Here is a 20961-nt window from a genome sequence, read left to right on the forward strand (position 1 = left end):
ATTGGGTAATAGAATTAAGGGCTATGATTGTTTGTGTAATCCAAGCAGGGTTATGCTTAGGTAGTTCTCATTCAAACATTATTATACGGTTATTTCTATTAAAGGTGTTTGACTGACAGGACTTCATGTCACAAAATTGGTGTATATAACCACAATACCCTACTTTTATATAATAACATTTTTAATAAAAGTATATTATTTTGTCTGCATGTTTCTTACTATGGTCTTTCTACCATTATTGGAACATATTTACTTTTTTCGGCTTATTTCCTTCATTGCAGCTACATTTCACATCTAAATTATCTGGGAAAGGGTTCCTTTAATTCAGATTTTTTTTTTTTTTTTTTTGCTAAATCCATGGCACCCAATTTCCACAGGGTGTACACTGGCCTCGCAGCCTTGCTGCTCAGCCTCAGCTGCTTGTTCATGGCACAGTGAGCCTGACAGCCTGCTGAGTGCCTGACACAATACCAGGTCAAGTCTTAGTTGTTGGCCTACATCTGCTCACATTGCCCAACCCCTTGTCTCTGCTAGCTGCCCTGACTTGGTGTTTTAGTAATAATTCACTCTTGAGTTGTTGCCCTTCTGCTACAAAGGCCCCTATACCGTGCTGGGCAAACAATTGACAGATTTTCATTTATTTTGAATTGCTGCAGCCAGGTAACTCATCAACTGATTGAGCCAAGTGTAGCAACCTTGGGACAAACTATAACTGCACCCTGCTATTACAGTTCTAATCAATGTGGAAACCCGTGCTCTCTGAAATCTGTTTTGAAATCCATACTGTCTATTTAGTAATCCGTACTGTCTATTTAGTAATCCGTACTCTCTAATTAGTAATCCATGCCTTCAAATGAACAACTAGTGTCCTTGATTAAGTAATCTGTACCATCAGTTTTATAAGCACCGAACCAGGTCAATCATTTGATGCAGGCATGGAAAGGGGCAGGTAACCTGGTTCGGTGCTTGTAAAATTGAGGGAGTACAGTTTACTAATTCGAGAGTACAGATTACTAAATTGAGAGTACAGATTACTAATTTGGATTGTTAATACGCATGCGTGGATTTCTAAACTTAGAGCAGGGGTTTCCACATTTATTTATTATTTCTACCAAGTGGCCCTGGCAGGCTCTGTATATTTTCCTTAGTTATTTGGTCATAAACTGTATGTTCTGTCAAGAATGACAGAATGAAATCATCTACAGAAACTTTATGGGCAATATACAATGTTTCTTTTCTGCCAGTTTGATAACGTGACCAGATTTTTCCAACTTTTCCTCAGCAGCCATCCATTTGCTACAAAGTTCATTCAATAATTATTTACTTGTTCTCAGAAACTAAAATGCTAGTATGAAAACATTTTAAATACATAAGATCAGGCTTGGTTAGTTATTAGTAGGGTGAGTTTATAAAAGATCATCAAAAAAATCTTGGGTAATCCTTCTTAGATTATTCTAAAACAAACTAAATAACTTGTAACACTTGAGAGACCTTTAACTATATAGATAAAAAATCAAGTAGTGAGCAATAACCTGACAACCAGCGACTAACAAGGTTAACAATAATAAACTTTATTGATCCCTGTAGGGAAATTCTCTTTTCTCTTGCCCCCTCCACAGGGAGGTCAAAGGTCAGGTTCAGCTACAGAACAGCAGCTGGTAGGGATTCAGTGTCTTGCTCAAGGACACTTCAGCAGGGAGGATGCTTGCCGGCACTTGAATCAGGATCCTCTGGTTGAAGGACGGCCTCTCTAGCCACTAAGACACCATACCACCCCAAAGGGAGATTACGTAATTAAGTTTTAAACGAAAAATGACAACCAAATTAAAAAAAAGAACTTTTATTAACAGTTTAGAAACAAAACATTGTTGGCATCTCCCATTCCCGACTCTTCTTTGCTTCAGTTCCCCCCTTCAAATTATCTGGGGTGATGCACACACACACACAAGAACACAGTTGACCCAAAGCCACTGATCCAAGTTCAGTTTCCCACTGTCCTACGAAAAGACGACCCAACATTTGAGCTGGGATCTGCGCCGAGGGCCAACGTCTGCATGTCGAGGTAAAGAACAGTGACCACACTAATAGACCATCTCTTCTACGACATTTAGCAGCTTATGAGACTTTGAAAACATGGGGTTTTGTCCACTATCAGTGCAGCACATTCAAGCAGTTCTCAAAGGTCATATTGGCATCGGTAGAAAAACTAACTGCGAGTGATTTTTAGTTTGGACTATAACTGGACTATAACGGACTGATGGAGAGCTGATGTGTTGCCACCAGTTTGTTTGAAATGTTGAGATCATCCTGATTTGGTAGCAGTCATTAAAGTGATATTTTGGTATGACAACCAACACTGACGGCTGCAGTACTCAATGGAGATTACTTTTTAACACATACAGTGTGCCATGTACTACATATATAAACAGGATGGACCACAGTATGTGCTGTTTTGTATTGTATGTAGATGTAATAATGCTGTTTTTCAGTGATCAGTAAGGTAATTGAAAAAAGCCTGAATGCTGGTGCTGAATATATAGTCCAGGAGGTGAGTAATGTTGGAAGTTGAGTCCCACGAGGTAAGCATACTGGAAAAAAATGAACATTTATGAAAGTGAAATATCCCTTGAAGGACATATCTTGAAAAGTTAGGGGCTTAATAACACGGGTGGTTTCATGATTCGCTCTTTTGCAGAAGATGCACATATATACCAACACTTCAGGAAAGGTATAATGTCGACGCTTCAAGAGTTGAGTTCAAATGAAAAAGTATAGCTTAGTCTTATGAGGTAGTGCATCTTTCTCTTAAAGACTGTAGCGAATACTTATGTCCGATATTTATGTTTCAAGTTTAAAATGGTAATTGCGGTATGAAATCCTGTAGTGAAACCTGCTTTGTTTATATTATGATTCACTGGCTTGAAGATGTTTCTCCAACCAAATCAATCGACTTTATCTTAAATAGTTTTACATTTATGTATTTTGAGGTTGTAAAAGGTTTGTTTGTGCTGTTTGTCATGTTTGTAAGCATTTTGAAGCAAAAATAACCCTGTGTTTTGAGTTATGATTGGTTATGAAAGTTGCACAAAGCTTGTTTTCCATGTTCAAGTCAAACTCTTCAAAACTCTTTCTGAATATTCCTATAATTTATACGGCCAAATAAATTCTGGATTGGAGCTCTGACTCTTTCCACGGAGAGAATCCTTCAAAAGAGCATTTTTCCCTCCCGCTGTGATCAATTTGCACGTGAACATCAGCACCAACAGTTGCACTTACTTAGAGGCCATGAAGAGTCAATAAAAGTGCAGGTATTTGGACAAATAATATCCCCACAAACACAAACCATGGTTGATACAGTGCAGAGGACAATGCAATAAAATGCATGAAACGCTAATGAGTGACACCAGAATATATTACCACTGGTCCTTGTCCTTACTTCAGTATGCACAAGTGCTGCATTCATCTCTCTTTGCAGTCATTATTAGTTGTACGTTATGTGGGAAGGTATTATGTCTCGAACCTGCATCTATCATGGCCCAGACGCAGTCTTGGGTTTAATTTGTTAAACTGTTTCCCCCACGGTCTATAAGTGCTCCTTGCTTACAGCATCAGTGAGAGAGGAAAAGAGATGAACAGCACAGCACAGGAGAGGAAGAGAGGGGGCAAAAAAAAAACAGAAAAAAAAAACCAAGGAGACGAGATGAGGGGTCTCCGATCGTATCCAATCAATTTCCGGGAGTTCAATAAACAGGAGCGTAAAAACAAAACGAAAACCAAAAGGAAAAAAAAAAAAAGAAAGAGAGAGAGAGAGAGAAGGAAACTTGAACATTTATACACTGTCAATAAATATAGTGAAATATTTTTTTCCAGTTCCAGCTGTTATAATTCATCCTCTATGTGGTTTTCAGATTGGGGCTTCTCCGTCGGTTCTGAAAAAAGGGCAGAAAAGGGAAGAATGAGTACTGTGTGTGTATGTGGGATTTCTACGTGAATAGCAACTCGATACTGAAAATATTGCCGAGGCTTCAATGTGCCGCTGAAAGACAAACATTCTCTACCGAGCATCTTCTAGTTCAAGGAAACCAGTGCTGAGCAACTGAAGCGCATGTTAAGTGTGCTTATACCTGTTGCTATGGCAAAGCCTGTTAGTGGAGCTTGAATCGCTGTGACATTTTTGAAAAGGTCTCGGCCGGAACTAGGCTGGAAAAATACAGACCGGGCTTGTCATCTTACCATCTACGCTCATGCTAAAATGCGTGCTTTTTAATCACTTCAGATTCTGACAATGGCACCTTCCTTGCCATTTAAAAAAAATTAGCAGCAGCGTGCCTGAAATGTACATCATCACATTATTTGCATTTACTATTACAAAGCCGGATGATTAGAATTCACATGTTCTTTATATGGTAAAATGTCAGCTGGGCTTTAGCAGCTCAATTATATCACAGTTTCAAAGAGGTAGTGACTATTCTTATTATGATGACTTAATTTAACAGCCTTATCAAAGATATGAATTGTCTTTGTTTGGTGCCTTGAAGCGACTGATAATGTGACAACTGCCAGATAATGTGCTATCTTGTCAAAATGTAATGCAAATGTCCCTCTAAATGGGTTGAAAATGCAATAGAATCACATTATTACATTAACCAGCGATTATTACTTCAAAAGATGTAGTAATGATAATATTGACCAAGAATCTAACACCTCAAGTTATTACATTTTGACAACTTATTACATTATCCAGCAGTTATTACATTATCACTTAATTGCCTACACATTATACCTTGTGGAAGTATTAGACATTTTGTTATATTCCTCCTTTGAGAGGAATAGAACAAATATATTTTCCAGCATCATTGGTGACTGACTGGCATGGCAGACCGACCTGTTTCCTCTGTGGGCTGTGATTGGCTATCTGAGTCTGTTTTCTCTGCAGTCGTCTCCTCGGTGGGCGGTGCCTCACCCGGCTGCGCTTCCTCGGTGTTTTCTGAGAAGAGACCAAGCATTTAAATGAAGAGATAATAATACAGGAGATTAGGATTTTCAAGCAGTAGTGACAGCTGGAATCCTATTTTCATATTAACAAGAGAAGCATAATAATTATAATTATAACAGGAAAAAAAACACAATTAAAATGAAAACATGGTATGACAAAAAGCCTATTCGATTTTTAAGCTATAAAAATAAACTAGCACTTGTGCCTTATTGCTGTTTCACCCACCGCTGTTTTTGTCTGCGCCCTCCTCCGTGGGAGGAATGACTTTCTCCTCGGCTGTGCTATTGGCCTTGCTGGTTTTGTCGGAGCTGGTGCTGTTCTTGGCTTTGGCCTTAGCCTTGGGCTTGGCAAACTTGGCCTTGTTGAGCAGGTAGTTGACCTCGCGGTCCAGCAGGGTCAGCTTGGCCTCGATGTCTTTGGACAGCAGGATCGGCCGCTCCTGCGGCGAGCGCTTGTCCTGCTCCGCCACCGTCTCGTTCTTCCACGTCTGCAGGAGACGGAGGGCGTGAGTGAGGGTGGGGGGTAAGTTCACTGTGTATGCTTTTTAGGTTTAACAACACTGAATGACACAGGGCGACATGATCCACCACAGGGGTTCTCAAAGTGGGGTCTGGGGATGCCTTAAGGGGCCTTGAGTGGGCTCCAGTGGTCCCCAGCAAAATGACGTGTGGTTTAACTTCACTGTCATTTAATTCACTAGAGGTTAGAGAATGAATCATTGAATGTGTAAGAATGACTATTGCAATTATACGTTACACTCTCACTACTATTATCTCCACATGTAGAGTGTAAATAGTTTTACAATTCACTACTAAATGATCAACAAGAAAACTCAGTAACCCTTTCAATTACAGGTCATTAATTACACAGTAATGACCGGAGATAACTAAGTAATATCCAAGTAAAATTGATGTAATAACTAGTTACAGCATTAGAATGACTGGTAATCACTGAGTAATAGTTGAAAAAGGAAGAAACACACTGTCTCAATTGATTTATCTTCCATAGAGGGGAGGGATGTTAATTACAGAAAGTGACAACACCTGGGCAGAAACAATCTATGTTTTTTCATTAGGTTTTCATTTGCTTAACATGTAGAATACATACAATTATACATTATATAATATAGAAAAGACATACCAATATTGACTATGTACAATATTCACATAGGTATACAAATCCATACCAGCTCAACACAAACAAAGGAAAACAGAAACCGCAGAAAATCACCTTTTTTTACTTGTATATTACCCAGTAATTATTATAACTAGTTATTAAATCTGTTTTACTCGGATATTACTTTCCAGTCATTACTACGTAATTAATGGCCTGTAATTTAAAGGGTTACCGAAAACTCTTCCCACATGGAATTCTTGGGACAAAATCTTTTCAACTGTCAATTTGGGGATGCGTGACATGAAAACATTTAAGAACCTGTAATCTACCAAAGTTGTAATGTAATGTTAAACTAGATAACTTGCAGATGGCGGTGTGAGGACAGTGAGAACTTAAACTCACCGTGGTCTCGTTGATCACTTTTTCTAACGTCTTCAGCTCCACTTCGGTGAAGATCTGGTCATCCTCTGGAATCAGCTTAGCGCTCCTTTGAAAGAAAAAACAAAAGAACAAAACAATCAACACCGAGTACCGAATGACCACGCAGCCCCGATATCTCCCGCCTCCCTTTGCCTGCCCTCACCTGAGGAAGAAGCTGGAGGTGTTGAGCATGCTGTCCAGGGCGGCCAGGCGGTCGGGCCACTTGCGGCGCTCCTCCACCCGGAAGAACATGGCCTTGCACAGGGTCTTGAGCGCCGACAGCTTCTCCCTCAGCTCCTTGGTGGTGGCCGAGTAGCCGTCCTCGTCCATCCAGGCCGACGCCTCGCTCAGCTTGGTGGTGATCTGCTCGTTCTCCTCCGCCGACACCACCAGCTGGTACTCCTCCTGGTACATCTTGTCCTGGAGAGAGAGTGTGTGTTGTGGGGAAGGGGCTTTGATGAGGTGCCATATCACTGTTACATCATTTCTATAATCAATTTCACTGAGGTGTACAGTGTCTGTGGCCTGTCAGTCATAGTGCAGAGAGGTAACTGTTTGGATTCTGAAGACTTCAGAACACAGAAATCTTGCAGCGTGACATCAGTATTATATTTTTTCTCTTAAGTTTCAATTCATTGCTTCCTTTGTGGAGAATATTTCCTGCCAGTGACAAAATTAAATCATTCATCTCCTTGTTTCTTCTCGTATTGATGATTTGAGCTTGCTTTTAGTTTAAACCCCATTTTCTCTCTGCTGCACAAAAACTGTTGAATGATTTGTTGGACAGGGACTTTAGCCATTCAACTTAATCTTTTTTCATTCATTCATTTTATGGGAACTGTGACTTTTGAGACAATAGATTTTCTTTGTTCCAACTTAATACTGTTACTGTGTTTTTGGCAATTAAGGTTAATAGATTTGACAAAAACACATTCAAAAGATGATATAGTGAGAATATTTTGATAACATTTCTGGAAAATTGAGTAGGCTGATGTGTGGTTGAAGTGCACATCATCGTTCACTTTCCTCAACACAATACCCAGGAGATGTTTTAGCTTCTTCAAAGTGCTCAAAGATTAGAGGGAACACTGCTGGTAGCAAGGACTAAAGTCCTTCAAAAAAAAGGCAAGGAAATCTTTGGCATAGCCCATAAAAAATAGCGAAGGATCAAAATATGCAGTGGTGGAGGTAATCAAAGAACAAATTGTACAATTAAAAGTATCAATGAAACATATACACTCACCGGCCACTTCAGTAGGTACATCTGTTCAACTGCTTGTTAACACAAATATTTAATCAGCCAATCACGTGGCAGCAACTCAATGCATTTAGGCATGTAGACATGGTCAAGACGATCTGCTGAAGTTCAAACCAAGCATCAGAATGGGGAAGAAAGGTGATTTAAGTGACTTTGAACGTGGCATGGTTGTTGGTGCCAGACGGGCTGGTTTGAGTAATTCAGAAACTGCTGATCTACTGGGATTTTCACGCATAACCATCTCTAGGGTTTACAGAGAATGGTCCGAAAAAGAGAAAATATCCAGTGAGCGGCAGTTCTCTGGGCGAAAATGCCTTGTTGATGGCAGAGGTCAGAGGAGAATGGCCAGACTGGTTCGAGCTGACAGAAAGGCAACAGTAACTCAGATAACCTCTTTACAGCTGTGGTGAGCAGAAAAGCATCTCAGAATGCAACACGTCCAACCTTGAGGCAGATGTCACTTTGGTAGCCGGTTGACACTGAGCTGAAAGCTGATACCTACCCAGTATTAGTAAGGTGTACCTAATGAAGTGGCCGGTGAGTGTATGTTGAAGGAAGTTTCAGTTTTTTACCTGTGTCTCAAAGATAAACGCCTCGAGACTGTTGAGTGTCTTCTCCCTCTCCTGTTTCTCCAGGTCTCTGTCGGTCAGGTCCTGCAGCCTGAAGAGATACCAAGACCTTTAGACTCGTTCTCCAACACAGCCAATAAAACTGAACCAAACGACAACAAATAAGAAAGTTCAAAATGAAGAAAATCTCCGCTTTACTTCTTTTTAGAGGAGGTGATATCTTCCACGGTGGGGTTGAGGATGTCGTTGATGACGAGCTCCACGTTGACGTCTTCAGTGATCTTGGTCTTCTTCTGAGATTTTGCCTTCTTCTCCGCTTCCTTCTCTGCTTCCGCAGATTTCTCTCCCTCCTTTTCCTCCTTAAATAAACGCACAACCCAATATGAGTCCAGGACCAGGACTTGACACACTGCGAGATCTTTCTAACCACTTCAAGACACTAATGACCATCAGGGTATGAAAGATGATGTAATGGTATTTTCACTTCAATCTTTTGTATGGGACAGAAACTGTGGCTAAAAGTGTTTTCACTCTGACAATTGGTCAAAATAAAACCTCTATAATCATTTGCTCACTGGAGATTATGAGTGACAGGTCCTACCTTGGCCTCAGTCGTGCTGCCTGCCTCCTCTGTCTTCTCCTGGGTCGGCTCTTCGCCAGCGGTTTTCTCCACATCCTCTGGCTTCTCCTCCTGAGGAGCCTCTTCCTTCTGGGCCTCCTCCTTCGTCTCCTTTCCAGACTCTGGAGGCACCTCCTCCTCATCCTGGACACCACAAGACAGATGTAAAGCACGATCTCAGGCCAAGTAGTATACATTTAGTTCTATGGGCACAGGATGTCCCCAAAAACCCAGGATCCAGAAAAGAAACACATCCCTGATATACAGTATAATGTAGAATATTGTGTGCTTCAGTTCAGAGCAGGTATCTCCCTGCAGTGTCCAGCAGGGGCAGCACAGAGCGCTAGTTACCTGGACTGGCTCCGTCATATTTGGGGCTGGTTCTGAGGATCCTCCTCCAAACAAGGTGGAAATGGTGTTTCCCAGTTCTGAAAGAAAACGTGAATCAATTATGTAACTATGAGTAATGCAGTAATATGGCAACACACACTACATTTTACATACTGTACTACTGGTGACATTTTAAAAGCTGTAGCAAAGGGCCACTTTAGTCAAATTTGTCATGTAAATGTCCTGTAACATCTCAGATGTCTGTCCTGCTGGCTGGCTTGATAGATGGGGTAAAGGAGGAATAGATGCAACAGTGAAGTGGAACAGAGGGGAGTCCTCTATATAATCTATTGTATTGACAGCTCTGAAATGCCCCACTGTGGGTGGTTTTAAAGCCCAATTAATGGTGCAACTGCTTTCTTGTCGTTATTTGTGGAAATACAATATTTTGGATGAATCAAGGGGAAAGCAGTACAACAAATTTCATCAATCACGTTTCATTTCTAAACCAAAGAAAGACCAACAAGCCTCATTTTCATTTAACTGTGTTTGTGAATGCAAGTCAAAAGGCAATAACTAGTCACACAACACCACACTCCTCTGACACCAGTCAGTCATAGATTCTAGACAGCTCAGGTTACAGTCGTGAGTTTGCGAAACCTACTTGTTAATGTGGATTCCTCTTCCTTCTCCTCCACAATGGTTTCAAAGACTGACTCAACCTGTAGATGGAAATCAGAGCAATGATAAGTTAACCTCACTTATAAGATTGCAAATGTTCCTTTCCAACTTCCTTGATTCCTCAGGTGAACCGATTTGAAAAGTAAAAGAATGATTTGACTTTTCATCCTCTCTTATGTTTGAGCTCCAACCCTCATACCAGTTGACACTTCTTTATTTTCATATGTGTGCCTAAATATAGTTGATGGGTTTACTGACGCAGGGCCCGACTGCTTCCTTGTGCAAGAAGCATGCATTTTGAGTGTGGAAATTGCACAGACTGTCTGGAGATTAGGTACGCATAAATCCTCAGACTTTTGGTGTGAAAGTTTTCACCTCGATTAATCTTCTTTCAGTTAAGCACATTTTCTCAGAGTCAAGCGGGTTTGGCATTGATTTTAATAAGCCTCATCGACCACCATGGCAACCGCTTGGAGCACAAAGAGGGACAGCAGAGCGGGAACGCGACACAAGGCTAACCCATTATGTTTGACAGACCATAGTCAAGAAATACTTTACAAAAAGGAGCTACAGGACAGTTCAGGAATTTTAAGAAAACACCAATCCAAAAAGAGACTTTGTGTCAGATACCAAACTACATCAGTTTCACAGCTGTTTTCTCTGTTTCTTATTTCGTAATCATGGTACACTGCAGTTCCTTTTATAGTGCAGCAAATGACACTGGTTTAACAAAAGCTTAGGGAAAGATGCTGTTGCTTAGTTACGTGGCTACAGCTGCTTAGCTGAACAGTGTGTTTCTTTTTTTCCATGAAGGATGTTAGAAGGTACTCTTAGGATTTTTTCAAATCTTAATTACTTGTTTAATTGTTAGAATATTCAGCAGAATCCACAGTTACCAAATGAATTGACAGCTACAGCCCTAGATGGGACAAAGTTAAACGGGCTAAACGGCACAACTGACCCGGTCCAGCAGGAGCACGCCGCTCTCGTCCATGTTGAAGTGGGCCTTGATGCCCTTCGACTCGGCGTCCGTGTGCTTCTGGAAGCTGCTGCCCACGCCGGACAGCTTGACTGTGGTCAGGTTCGGAGAGCCAAACACACTGCAAACAGGACAAACGGTAAGAGAGCGAGCCGTGGCTTGCAGTCAAATGCAGCATTCACGTCACGTGGGAAAAACTGACGGTGTGACCTAACGGCTCGAAGCAACAACTTGGAACTTTGCTTGCTCCTGATCAGCTTTTTGACACTTCATACATGCACACAGTGACTGATATATACAGCAAACTAAACATTGCAATGTCAACCACAACAAAAAACCCAGAGAGTGTCTGCGGTTGCGTCAGACTTATGTGATAAAAATCGTTCATTTTGTTTGTTTTATTTGAAATTAATATAACATTTGCTACACTAAACTGCAGATATCTTCTTGTTGGTTATGTTAGGAATTCATGAGCATTTGTAACCTCAGAGCTGATATGAAAGGCATTTTCAACTAGGAAGCTTGTGTCTACCATCTTTCCAATATGACCTGAATGCAGCAAAACATTGCACTTTCAAGAGTTGCTAAAACTATCCTTGATTTACGAAGCTCGTTGGCAGAGCGAGCTGAAATAAGAGCAATACTGGCATCAGTCCAGAAGTTTTATTAACTGTGTTGACTCAAAGGGTATTTTTAGGAAGCAAAAGGTGCTAAAGCAAGCGCTGGAAGTAGAATTCCTCCCACTCCATCACGCATCCTACCTGAGGTCCTCCTGTCCCAGGAAGCTGAGGTCGCCGTAGTTGATTTCGAAAGCGAAGTCGTCGCTGTAGCGGTTGAAGGTGATGACCTTGCGCTGGGGGTAGGGCGCCATCCTGTGGAAGAGGATGCGCTTGTTGTGCTTCAGGCTTTTGCTCCCCTCCTCCTCTGTCTCGCGGGTGAACTCCACCTGAGGGACAGAAATACAGTGTGGTTGGTTTTAACACAGCTCACGCCTTGTGGCTTCTCACTTTTGGTACATTACATCCATTTAAACAAAACTATATACTGCATGTTATCCTACTGCAGCTCCAAAGATTCAACTGTACAACAGCGTACTGTTCAAAACGCTATATTATGGGACAATAAACATTACCTTCATCATTCAATATCTTTAAGTGTTAGTATTTGGTCAACCAAGGGCTTACTGTTACCTACTATCCTTTACAAAGTACCGCAACTCGTTTTAATTGTGTGAGTGTGGGTGTCACAAACTTATGATTTAAATCTATATCCAGCAGCTGCACTAACCTGAATGGGGAAGACAGCGGCGTCTCGGACCAGGAAGGGCTTGACCTTAAAGGCCTTGCTGAGGGCAGCGGCCTGGTACACGGCGCCCATGGCTGCCGCTTCATCTGCATTGATGTTCTTCCCCAGCTCCTCTCTGCACAGACAAATACACATCGTCACAAATACAGATATTTCCAACCCTACAAACTTCACTGAACTCATGCTGAATTTTCTCTCATTATTTCAGTGAGACAAGACTGTAGAATAGAAGTTCAAGACACAGAATTTGCACATTCAAATTTAGGTGCATTATCGAGGGTGAATGTTTATTCAAATGTGAGCAGAGTCTTGTGTGTTCGACACTTACTTCCCCACAGCTTTGAGCAGCACTTCCTGAACCTTGGGGACACGAGTGGAGCCGCCGACTAAGATCACCTGCTCGATGTCGTCCTGCAGGAGGAAGTGAAAGCACTCAGGTTAGCAGCAATAACAAAAGTCTCTGCAACAGCAGCACTTGCACAAGGCACAGAGTTTTACGTCCCACACAGCACAGCAAGAACAAACACAGAGTTTCTATTCTAAAACACAGACATTCATGTTGGTTAAATGTTGCTACTAGACACTCACTGCTCAATATTTCAAAAACAAAAAATGACCCTGGCCCTCTTAAAATAGTGCTAAACCTCTAAGCAAATAACCTCAAATCACATTTCATAATGAGTTTTACTTTGGTGCCACTTTTGCTGTCAGAGTGGGCGTTACATTTATTCAAATGATGGATGTTGTTGTATTAGAGAGAAACACTTTCAATTTCACCAGCACAAGCAGGTTTGCACATCCTGCATACATCCTGTAATTTGACATATTGTTTTTCCTCTCATTTGTTCTCCATTTCATGTCTATTGATATTTTTATAATTCATTCCATACGGCCCATATTTCATCATTTTGGTATATTTTTCATTCATTTTTTTCTTCGTCTCAATTAGCTCTACTGTTATATTGCACACCCTCTTAACGCTGTAATAAATGCTTTTTTCATATATACATTATATGACCCTCTTTTGCTATATTCTTATTCTATTTTCCTTTGCTGTATCCTGTATCTGCTGTAGCAAACAGCCCAATGTCAAGTGGGACTGTGGGCTTGCACTTGGTAGAGAAATATTTGCATCCGGGTAATGAGCATACTGACCAGACTCATCTCTGAGGAGGTGAGGGCGTCCTGCACCGGGCGGGGCACCCGCTCGAACAGATCAGCGCACAGGGCTTCAAACTCAGCCCTGGTCACCTTGGATTTGAAGTCAATGTCATCCATCAGACCTTCTACCTGAAAAAAATAATACAAAGACATTTTGTTTCACTTGAATAGTACTGCATCGATCAATAGCAGACTATTTGGTCAGGAGTGACAAAGTGATATGCTCTAGCTCATGTTTCATTCCTAATATTTGTACACTGTCATCCCCGTCTTTCCATGGAATCCTGTATTGGATTAGCAATGTTTGCCTCTTGCACTATCAATCGTAATCACACATGCTATGTATTTGTATTTGTTTGGCAGTGTTAATGTATAAAGAATAACCAGGTTGGTGGATGAAATGCATAGACAGGTTGTCTGCAAGTTTCAAAATTAAGATGTTTACGACTTCTTAATGTCAGTTAGAATGAAATATTAGAGCATTTTCACAACTGAAATAAATATGCAACTGCAGATGTAGAATATACAGTAAGTCTGCATGACAGCTGATTTCTCATGGGATAAACAGCACACCAAGAAACTGCAACATTTTTAAGACCTCTAAAAGTGAAATTAAGTCTTAAATTATGCCATCTAAAATAAAGATCTTGAATACTGGTAAAAAAAAGCAGACACCATGATGGAGCAGGATGTTAACCCCCCCATTAGCCTGGTTTTAGTTCTGACATAAAACACCACACTGCGGGACGGAGCACAACCAGGAATCAAGAAGACGGACGGAGGATAGAGAGGTCAGTCACCTGGGCCATGAAGTCGACGTTGGCGCTCAGCACCGTCTTGAGCCTCTGAGCCTCTTTGAGCAGCTTGGCCATGGCCCGATGGTTCTCCCTCACGTCCTTCTTGCTCTTCTTCTGCTCGTTGAACAGCTTGGCCAGGTGGTCGCGGAGGCGCAGGTCCATCTCGAAGCCGCCCAGCCCCCGGTCAAACCTAGGACCGACACCAGAGCACAGCACACACCTTAAGCCTGCGTGGACGCTTATGAGTCGCTGCTAGTGTGAGGATTGAACCGGCGTGTTAAAATGTGTTTTGGGCTTTTGAATGGGAAGCATTCACTATCTTTCACATTCAAAGGAAACCTCTGGATAAACAAACACCCACATGTAATATCCCTAAACCCTTATCTGCAGACGTTAAGGTTCTCCCTGCTTATCTAGAGCTTGAGCAGGCAGCCTAAGCCATTTCAGCCCGCGCCTAATCGAAAACAAGGAAAAATCATCATTAAAACTTCTATCATCATTAAAACTTGACTATATGCCTTTACGCTGCATCACTCCTATAAGAGTCAATGAGAAGCCCTGTGTGCTGAGGGGCTTATGTTACCACAGCAACTCCTAGTGCATGTTCAGTGTACCGAACATCATCGCATCAGTTTTCAGCCACAGCACATGTGAGATATCAATTTACCTTAACAAATGGTGGGTACTAAACAATGTATGAGCCATGCATCACTGAAAATCTTTTTTTCTTTTTTTTCCCCCACCGGCTTTGGGTGATAAAGGAGGGTACAAAAAAATAAGTCTTTTTTTCCTCTTATCTTAAAACCACTGTTTCCCCCCCATTCTGTAGCCCTTCTAAAAGAGATACTGGCTTTGTGATTCGTTTCTTTTATTTTTGCTCAACCCCACAGACCATAGGATCACATTTGCTCTGTCTGCCAAAAGGCTGTTCTCCACACAACACCCACCAAACTGGCAACTTCACCACACAGCACTGAGGCTGCCTCAGCCTCTCCAAAAGCCAGAATAAAACCATTACTGCAGGGGTTCACAATGAATTTCTCTGGTAAACCTATATGTAGGTTGGAAACTTCCACCAACTTCAACAAACTTGACTTCAAAATGTGCATCACAAAACGCACATTACATACTGTACTTACTGATATTTCTTGTATGAAAGAATATGAGAAAATGTTCATTCTAGTGATGCTCCAAACATATGGAAAAAAAGCTTTGGGAGCCCAATGTGAGGAAAATTCATTGCATTTTTACAGTTCATCATGTCAGCAAAAATAGAAGTGCAGTCATAAAACATTTCCCCTTATCTGAACATTGGCTACTTTTCATTGCTCTGACTATTCCTGCACTTTTTGTCTTTGTGCTTTCTTTCCTTTGCTTTCTATTTATTGAAATGCATTTTGATCTCATCAAAAACAGAACCTGCTTCCCGTCTACAACGCCTCCTCGAAGATGAAGCAGTGTTTCAGGTGGTATAACAAGATGCTTTCATAACACATCCTCATATCTCATCTTCACATCACCATGCCCTCCTATCTTCCAAATGCTCTTTGAAAAACACGCCTTGTAGTGAGAGGCCGGGTTGTCAATATCATCATTAGACAGAGGGTCGACGTCTTGTGCGTACAGGCGCTATTCTCACAGGCGCGATCACTTATCACGTCATGTGCCGGTGGACTCACCCGACACCTCGGATCTGCAGCTGGGGCTGGGTGCCCGACTCCTTGGTCTTGACCGTCTGGTAAGTGACGATGGTCGCCGTGGTGCTGCCGGAGCCCATGTCATAAAACATCACATTCTGCAAGGAGACAAGATCGTCTTATTAATGCACCCATGTCAAACAAACAAACTGCCTCTTTTCAATCGCAATCTCCAAGCCTGTTGTCAGTGTATTTAGGTGTAATGCTGAATGTTCACCTTGGCTGTGCTGTCGATGTCTTTCCTCCTGAAGACGCCGTAGTTCAGGGCCACGGCTGTGTTGTCGTTGATGAGCTGCAGGACCTTCACGCCCCCCATCTGGGCCGCCTGCAGGACGGCCCTGCGCTCCGCCTGGTTGAAGAAGGCCGGGACGGTGATCACCGCGTCTTTGATTGTTTGTTCTGCGGGTGACGATAAAGATTAGGACAAGAAAGAAAACAAAAAACACTCAGTGTACATTAAAATATGCTTGAACTGAATAATTTATTCCATCGTTAATGAACAGACTAACCTGCAAAGTCCTGAGCCAGTCCGCGAGAATAGTTCAGCACCATCCCAAGGAGCTCCTCAGGCGCGTACTGCAGTTCTCTGACAGAAACAAAAACAGACACAAACCAGGTTACATCTACACAACCACAGAAGAAAAAATATCAGCACCATGCTTAAAGAGTAACTAAACCCTAGACGGCTTTTTTGGGTTTGCTGCCATCTAATTGTTAAAAGCGTGCTATTGCAACTGCCATCTGCTACTGGCTGATCTTTGTCATGGATTCAAATGACAGCTGGCTTTACACAAATGGAAAAAAAACACTATTAGAACTAACAGAATTCACATATGTATTTCCTATGATCCTAGGCAGCTCAGTCAATATTTATGAACATAACATTATCAATGAACTAATATTCCTTTTAACACGGCTAGAATTATAGCTGATATTTCCACCCAATGTAATTGATGATAACTGGCAATAATGGTATCAAGTAGACTAAGTGTCTTCTAATGGGAAGGAAAGCATTTTATGGTGTGACGGTCATTGATTATGAATCTCCATATTGAGAAATACAGTTTTTCACCATCAGGTACTGACGTTTCCATGACAACTACTACAATACTCATAAGGCTAGCTAGCTCCCACCCCGTCACACAGAGATCTGTGATGATGGATGATGAAGAAAGTGTTAGCAGAGGTGAAGATCATTACAAATGTGGACATGTAGAGCAGCGCAGCCTGTCATGCTGCATTATATGCTAGAGGCTAAATAATGAAACGAGCCAGGCTTGTCAGGTCAAGCCAAAAAGAATTTAATATCTGGCACAAAACATGGCACCATAGTTATCAATGTCGACCGCACTGTCTGAGACTTCTTCAGGCAGACGCTTAACTTTCATTTAACCATTTTGTCTTGCCTTGTACACTCTAGGACTGATTGAATAAACGGAACCACGTAGAAACAAGCTTTTTTTAAATCTCTATGCTACAAATGAATGGCTAAAATACTTCCAGAGACTTACTCAGAGTTTTTGAAGTACGCCGTGCCTCTGACTGGGTCCTCCAGCAGCTGGTGCTCGGGGAAACGCGTCTGGTAGAGCGCCACCTGCGGGTTGTCATGCTTCTTGCCCAGGAGGCTCTGCAGGTGCCTGTACACAACCTTGGGGTTCTTCACCGACTGAAATGTAAGCAATACCTCCTTGTTATTAGGGAGATTACCACTGCAGGATGAGTTGTACACATTGTACAACTCATCCTTCCGTGTATGAAATCTCGGATCAAGTTGACATTTTAATAAGCGTGAGTGAGGAAATCTGAGAACGGGTCATACCACTCCTAATGCACTGTCTCCGAAAAGTCGCTCGTTTTCCTTTAGGCATACGGCTATGGGCGTTTTCCTCCTCGACTCCCTGAGAGACAAGAGACAAAGTACTGAAACCTTTGAGAGATTTTGCTTGCTTTTGTACCATCATGGTTGTCCATTACTTTAACATGCTACTCAAAGATATGTGAAGGAAACTGAAAGCTTGGTGAGAGCGTTTATCTCGGCTTTGTTTCCTCTCACTTCCTAGCCAGGTTTCTATGTGGGCACTCACCCCAGTTTAGTAACACAACCAATAGATTGTGTATATTTGCAAGTGTGAAACCACATAAGTCTGGCAGGGAACGCTTGATGAGGATGAACAGTCAAACGCACAAAAGCAGAATACAATGTGGACACAGGAATCCATACTGAGCCTCAGTTATACTCACTTATTGAGAGCGATCTCCATTGGCACACCAGGTTTCACTATTGCTATTTTCATCCACTCACTGCCCAAGTCAACTGACATGACGGCTACAGAAGCTGCAAAGACAAATCAGTGTGTTACGAGTCACGCAAGTTACGCAAGTCAGCATGACACACAGGATTCTGAAGTAACATAGTATTGTTGCTTTGATTTATCTCATCTAAATCTATTTCCAATTATTGAGCAGCAAGTAGTTTTATGTAGTCTTTGGCGTGGCATTGTTGGCATCACAGTACTTAATCTGGCATGGTATTGCAAGGTAAAACACTATTTGTTGACAATACTACAACCACCAGTGCTGCATGCAAGAAAGTACAACTACATGGATCACATTACCTGTGTGAGAAGGCAACATTGCCAGAACAAGGCAGAAGAGAGCACTCAACGCCAGCTTCCTCCTCATGATGACCTGTAAAGAAAAAAATGGACATGAAAAAATATAGCATCAGTATAATGGATCTGTGCATAGTAATACCTAGATTTCTTAGGTTTTCACCAAATTCTGACAGGGAATTAAAATAGAAACAGTGATTGGTAGAACTATTCCTGCAAAATGTAGCCTATGCCATGGAAGGCTCAGATTTTGGAATTGTAGGAAAAAGAAGAGCAGCATTCCTTCAGGTTCAACGGCGAGTTTGGAAAACCACATCGAGTGACTTGAACTTTTACTACAACTTTGCCACTGAAATCATTGTGGGTAACATCAGTATTTCCTGCCATTCTCGCATTGAAAGTGAAGGATATCCGCTCTGCTGTCTTAATAGCAGTTTCTCTTTAATGGCACAGTCAGCAGTAAACATTTGATTCATCTATTTGCCTCTTCAAGGATCAATTCAAGCACCTCGTACATATTCACCCCCTAAACTTTTGCGTATTACCTTACAGGACCACGGAAATGTCATTCATGGCAGCCAATTCCCACGCACCCCTGTTACTGGAGAAAGCCTTTATCTCCTCCCCATCTCTCTTCTTCCACCTACACTGCGCTGGTGCTGTATGCCTAGATTTGTTGCTCGTCCCTCTCTATTCGTAATGTGGGAGTAAGTACAAGACCTGGGACGTGGCCCCTCAGAAAGGGCAACATAACAAGATGATCTGCCACTTGACAAGCCCGACGACATACCTGCTCTCCCTCTTTTTCCGTTTACATCCAAGCTAGGCTTCTCCACAGCTGCTCTCTCACAACAGCACAAGAGATAGTTACATCATATCCTGTGTATTGGTGATATGTCCCATCATTATTCATGATTCCTCAGAGCTCCTTCAGAGCTCATGGAGCTGAGATTCACTTCAGGTGGGATCAGTGTGTATGGTTGGGTGTACTGCCAGGTAGTGCATTGGCCTTTGACCAAGAACGTGCAAAGCATCTAATGAACTTGATCCCACCCACAGGTGCAGACTGTTTCCAAACACGTGGCATTAATGCCATTGTAAGGCTTTCATGTTGGCTAAAGGCTGAACATCTACAGTGAGCCAAAGTGGCTCTGCACTCAGAAACAGAACATATGCCATTTGATTTTAATTTAAGAGAGGCAAGAGCATATCTTTACCAGAGGCTAACAATGGGATGGTAGCCTACACATCTAAGAACAAAGCTTTGTCTCTCTTTTTTAGGGAGAAAACAACAGGCAATCTGCATGTATTAGCATAGAAACTTCTAGCCCCTGGTGAAACACTGACGCATGAATGCTAAACGGATGCACAAGTGAAATCCTCATCATTCAAAAGCCCACTCTCTCTTCGCTTCTGGAAACCACCTGGATGAACTGGCTAGTGGAAAGATAAGTTCGGCTGCTGATTTGTATGACATATGGGTGTACTATTGTTTAGGGTTACAGCGTGAAAGATAATGCAAAAACAGTTCAATTCAACCACCACTGGACAATGTGGAAATCCCACTCTATTTGTTGACCTTTTCAAAGTAATTAGCTAGTACTATAAAGGTTGATAGCCATAGCTATAACACAAGTTTGACAGCTACTGCTAGCTAGCGGACTGTCTGACAACCATCAATAAGAAAGCATGATTGAAACACTGTGCAATGGCATGCACTTACCTTTCCTTGGCCAGCACAAACGAAACTGTGAAGGGGACTATATCAACAGAGTGTGTTTTTCCAGGGCGTTTATGAGCTTAGCTTCCCTCGTTTCTTTGATTCGGAGCTTCTTTGTAGTCAGACTTGTTAGTTTTTATTTCCCCTTATCACCGGCTTGCTGTCCACCGTCGGGCCCGGAACGCGGCGTCACCTCATTGGATCTACTGAAGCCGCTGCTGGGAGTAAAAAGCGACGTCAAGATTGCCAGAATTATACATACCACTTCCGCTCATGGCTTTCAAACTAAAACGCGTTATTGGTGGAAAAATATGTTTAAACGTTTATTTTGAGGAATACAAACTTCCAAAATGAAAATAAAGACTACATTTTAACAGGAATAATATTAAATAAATACAAAATGTTTTCATTTACAAATTTCCTTTTCAGCAAAGCTTTGTGGCCCTATAGTATACATAAATTGCCATGGAGGCTACATAGCGGTGCCAAAAATAACCAAAGAAAGACTCAATCACATAAATATGTACAAGACAATTTGAATCCTGAATAAAGTACATTACAATCCACAGCTGTTCTTAAAAGGCCAGATCATGTGAGCTCCTGTACAAACAGTGACCAATTTTGCGCTTTATTTTGAAAGCAAACCACTTTGCTTCCGGTTTTAACCTAGGTAACTCTGGCGGGATTGACGCTGCTGCGTA

The 20961-nt window shown here is 41.8% G+C and overlaps 1 protein-coding gene across 1 annotated transcript; it reads right to left on the bottom strand.

Moving 5' to 3' along the window:
• Positions 1-1824: 1824 nt before the first annotated feature.
• Positions 1825-20431, bottom strand: hyou1 (hypoxia up-regulated 1). The gene is made up of 24 exons (XM_071914743.2): positions 20264-20431; positions 18544-18616; positions 18170-18263; positions 17748-17826; positions 17440-17594; positions 16438-16514; positions 16146-16327; positions 15911-16026; positions 14235-14421; positions 13429-13563; positions 12602-12684; positions 12256-12388; positions 11730-11914; positions 10951-11089; positions 9973-10030; positions 9330-9406; positions 8961-9122; positions 8558-8718; positions 8363-8450; positions 6696-6952; positions 6515-6599; positions 5222-5483; positions 4886-4987; positions 1825-3929 (listed from the first exon to the last, which is right to left on the bottom strand). The coding sequence occupies exons 2-24, from the start codon at positions 18608-18610 to the stop codon at positions 3880-3882; spliced, it is 2934 nt and encodes a 977-aa protein (XP_071770844.1). The 5' UTR covers positions 18611-18616; positions 20264-20431; the 3' UTR covers positions 1825-3879.
• Positions 20432-20961: the final 530 nt, after the last annotated feature.

This window comes from Centroberyx gerrardi, chromosome 11 (genome assembly GCF_048128805.1).
Source record: "Centroberyx gerrardi isolate f3 chromosome 11, fCenGer3.hap1.cur.20231027, whole genome shotgun sequence".
In the NCBI taxonomy this organism is placed as follows: domain Eukaryota; kingdom Metazoa; phylum Chordata; class Actinopteri; order Beryciformes; family Berycidae; genus Centroberyx; species Centroberyx gerrardi.

Coding starts and splice junctions, on each gene's coding strand:
- hyou1 (XM_071914743.2), bottom strand. CDS start 18,610: ATGAGGAGGAAGCTGGCGTTGAGTGCTCTCTTCTGCCTTGTTCTGGCA. Junction 16,027..16,145: donor ACATCGACAGCACAGCCAAG/GTGAACATTCAG, acceptor GTCTCCTTGCAG/AATGTGATGTTTTATGACAT. Junction 8,719..8,960: donor GCAGCACGACTGAGGCCAAG/GTAGGACCTGTC, acceptor CGTTTATTTAAG/GAGGAAAAGGAGGGAGAGAA.